This window comes from Psammomys obesus, unplaced genomic scaffold, assembly GCF_907164565.1.
Source record: "Psammomys obesus unplaced genomic scaffold, mPsaObe1.curated_primary_1811, whole genome shotgun sequence".
NCBI classification, from domain to species: domain Eukaryota; kingdom Metazoa; phylum Chordata; class Mammalia; order Rodentia; family Muridae; genus Psammomys; species Psammomys obesus.
Window position 1 is genome coordinate 7,141,967 of NW_026590062.1, and position 3,623 is coordinate 7,145,589.

The window sequence follows — 3,623 nt, forward strand, 5'->3', positions numbered from 1 at the left end:
GAAAGAAAGAAAGAAAGAAAGAAAGAAAGAAAGAAAGAAAGAAAGAAGGACATTATGCACACTGAGCAAAGGGTCTACCATTAAGCTACAGCCTCTAACCAGCACTTGGATTACATCACAACTTCTTGGCTTCGAAACCAAGGTCAAGTCAATTTACCAGTCTGAGGTGCTCTTGACTTCCTGGGGAATGAAGGACATTGTATCACCCATCTCAGTGGGCTGTTGGAAATTTCATGAACAGAAGCCCCAGGCTGTTTGTTTATATCTGACCCAGAGAGTGTAAGAATGCAAACTAACAAGCACACGAAGAGCTTACCAGTTTCTGGACTTCAAATTCCGCAGCTACATGCCAGCAGCCCTCCTCGTTAGGGTATAGCATCACAACGTCAAAGGCAGAAGCTGTGGCAACAGTGGCCTGTTCCCGGCTGAGCGCAAGGGCCTGTATTCTTGCATCATGCTCAAACCGATAGATAGGGAACTTCCCGGTCCTCAGGTCCCAAATGTTAAGAATCCCTAGAAAGAAGCAATTTAGACAGCAGCTGTAAACGCAGTACATGCAGGCACAGAATAATTATGCCATCATTTTCAGATTTACTATGTGAGGATAAATGTGTATGCCTATTTGTTTGAACTTGTTTCACTGCTTCCTTGTACAAGGACTTGGAGGTGTCACTCCACACCATGAGCCTCTGAATACAGCAGTAGCCACACAGGACTACTGGGCACATCACAGAAGACCCTCCACAAACAGTGCAGATGTTTTCCTCTCTGGCTCGTCCAGAAAGCCGGCCCTGGTCCTGACTTTCCTACTGCCTAAGAGTGACAACCACTCCCTCTTGGTCTCTGTGCAGTCCACTGTCTTCTCTTTTTTTCTTCCTAATACCACACTTCATCTCTATACTCAAAGTGCCTGAACTCAGGTTCTTGCTCTACAGTACCACCGTGCACAGAGACATGGGCTTAGTTGCAAGACTTTCGAATGGCCCACCGCAGACAGTCCAGAACAGCAACAAAGCTTTCCTCCAGGGAAAAGCTTCATTATTAACCTTATGCATGCTTCTAAGAACTATGATCACATGGAGGAAGGCAGGTCACAAAAAGCTCCGTGCCATGGTCACCCTGGCAAATACGTTAGTAAATTCTCTCTATTCTGCCTCAAAGGGAGGCAATGTGCTATAGAAAATGCATGTTGTGGGTGCCCACTCACTAAGTAGGAATTAGTGTCTCCTCAAGAGGCCTCATCTTTACATGTCCTTTCCAAGCTCTGCTCTGCATTTGTCCCATGGCAACACACAGTGACAACTGCTGTGCAGAGCCTCTGGGTGCTCAGCATCACATGCCTCCTCACTGTGTACTCTCATCATGGAAGAGCAGTTATTCCATTCCACAAAAACAGGATAGCAGAAGCCTTAAGTGGCTGGATAACCGCTTCATGACTACTCACTGTGACAGTCTGGAGCTTGGTGAGGACTGACACACCACCAAAGACGCCCTCTGTTCTGCCTGGCGTGGAAGCTGTTTAACCACAGCTGAAGTGTGTCTCCAGACACAGATCTCATTATTAGCCAGGCTGATCTGGCTGGCATCCTTTTCTTACTGGATGTAGTAAATATCATGTAAACATGCAGTAAACATACCTCAGCACAGAGCCGAGCTCCAAGCTGCTCAGACACTCAGGGCTCCTCTACCATAATGGCCACTCTCTCTGAGCACCCACCATACTGTCACCATTAACAGCCTTTCTTCTTCAGTTCCATTCTTATGGGTACAACTAACTAACTAACTAACTAGACCAGCTGCCCCTTGTCATTAGCACTGGTGTAACTTAAAATCAATTCTGGTGTGTAAGCATGCAGTGCTCTTAGGTTTTCTTGAGTTAATTGTCCTTCTCTGTCCCTGGTTAGTGCCTCTGCTCTGAAGTCCACTTTGCCACTGGCCCAGAACTCTGGCTTTGTTTGATTCTTATTAAAACAAGGAGCTTTCACATCCATTTACTTTGCTTTGTGTCTTTATTTTCAAAGTGGGGTTCTTGGAGCCATGTGTGGTCACACATCTGTAACTGCAGCAACTGGGAGGCTGAGGCAGCACACAGACACTGTGAGATTAGCCTGAGCAACATAACAAGGCCAGCGTGAGCCATAATTTGTCTCTAAATACATAATACATACAGTAGACTTCTTGTAGATCTCATTTATTTGGTCTTTTAAAACAAGTTAAGACTATTTATATTTTTAGATCTATTTCATTTTTAATTATGTAAATGTGTCTATGCAGATGTCCATGAGGACAGAGGCCTTGGATACCCTCAAGTTGGAGTTCTAGGTGGTTGTGAGCTTCCCAGTGGGGATGTGAGACTCAAACTCTGAAAGAGCAGCAAATGGCCTTAATACCTGAGCCATCTTTCTTGTCCACTATTTACATATACGTTTTTTATCTTTCTCTGACCTAGTTTTTTATATTGTGTGCTCCATTATGAGTCCTCTGCTGGCTTATTGGCCAAAACTCTCCCTACAATTACTGAGCAGCTTCTTTAGGATCTTAAGACACATGCTCAGCTCAGCACAGCCTGGCTTTAAGTGACACTACTGATTTTCATTGAGTAAAGCACTCCAGAGCCATGTAGCTATTTTCCCTCCTGACCTCTGTACTACTGCTGCCATACTTGGTTTTGCAGTAGTGGGTGAGCCAGTATCTCTTAGAGTGCTGGAAGTAAGGAGAGCCCCTTCTGATTCCCTGTGTAGTTACCATGTGCCAACACCACCTTCAACAGCATCAGAAACTCAGAAGCATGGTAGCAACTAGGCAGTTGTGACAAGCATCCGCTCAGCCTTCACAAGTCCCACCCCTGCTCCCCAGTTCCCAAATCATTAAAGGAGGAAAGAACTTAAGGGAGGGACAGACAGACACCAGACTGAGCAGCTTATCAGTGAACACAGTTTTCTATCACATCACTTTTCAACCTGACAACTGTAGAGGCCTGAAGAGTGGATGCCTCCATTATGAGAAATGTTCCATGCTACAGAAGGTTATCACGCAGAAAAAAGGGAAGCCAATACTGTCACACACCGTGTAAGTGCTCACTGGGGTCTGTGCTGCATCAAGGAACCATGCTAGTTACTGGGTATGGATGATACAAAACAGAAAGTCCCTACTGCACAGAGTGGAATTCGATGGCAATGACAAAGCATCTCACTCGTAGGCCCATGAAGATTAAACTGTCAACTTGATACAGCCTAGAGGCACCTGCGAAGTGAGTCTCAATTCAAGAATCGCACAGAGAGCTTGATGGGGGTGGAAGTGGGGCTGTTTTGATTGTTCATTGACATAGGAGAGCCCGGCCCAGTGTGGGCAGCACCATTCCCTGGCAGGTGGTTCTCGACTGTGTATGAGTGAGCCAGCAAGAATTCTCCTTCATGGTTTCTGCTTCAGCTCCTGCCTAGCCCATCTTCAGTGACGGACTGGGACCGGGAAGTGTAACCCAAATAAGCCCTTTCCTCTCTTAGGTTGCTTCTGGTCAGGGTTTTATCCCAGCAACAGAAAGGAATCCATAAACTTGGTTGAGACACTCACACATGTACACACACACACACACACACACACACACACACACACACACACACACA

At 45.9% G+C, this 3,623-nt stretch overlaps 1 protein-coding gene across 1 annotated transcript in view; it reads right to left on the minus strand.

Moving 5' to 3' along the window:
- Fbxw8 (F-box and WD repeat domain containing 8) overlaps nt 1-3,623 on the minus strand; it is a 73,372-nt gene that overhangs the window by 32,527 nt on the left and 37,222 nt on the right. The window contains exon 7 of the mRNA XM_055605955.1: nt 317-513. Coding sequence (XP_055461930.1) covers nt 317-513 — 197 coding nt within the window. The remainder of the gene's footprint in view (nt 1-316; nt 514-3,623) is intronic.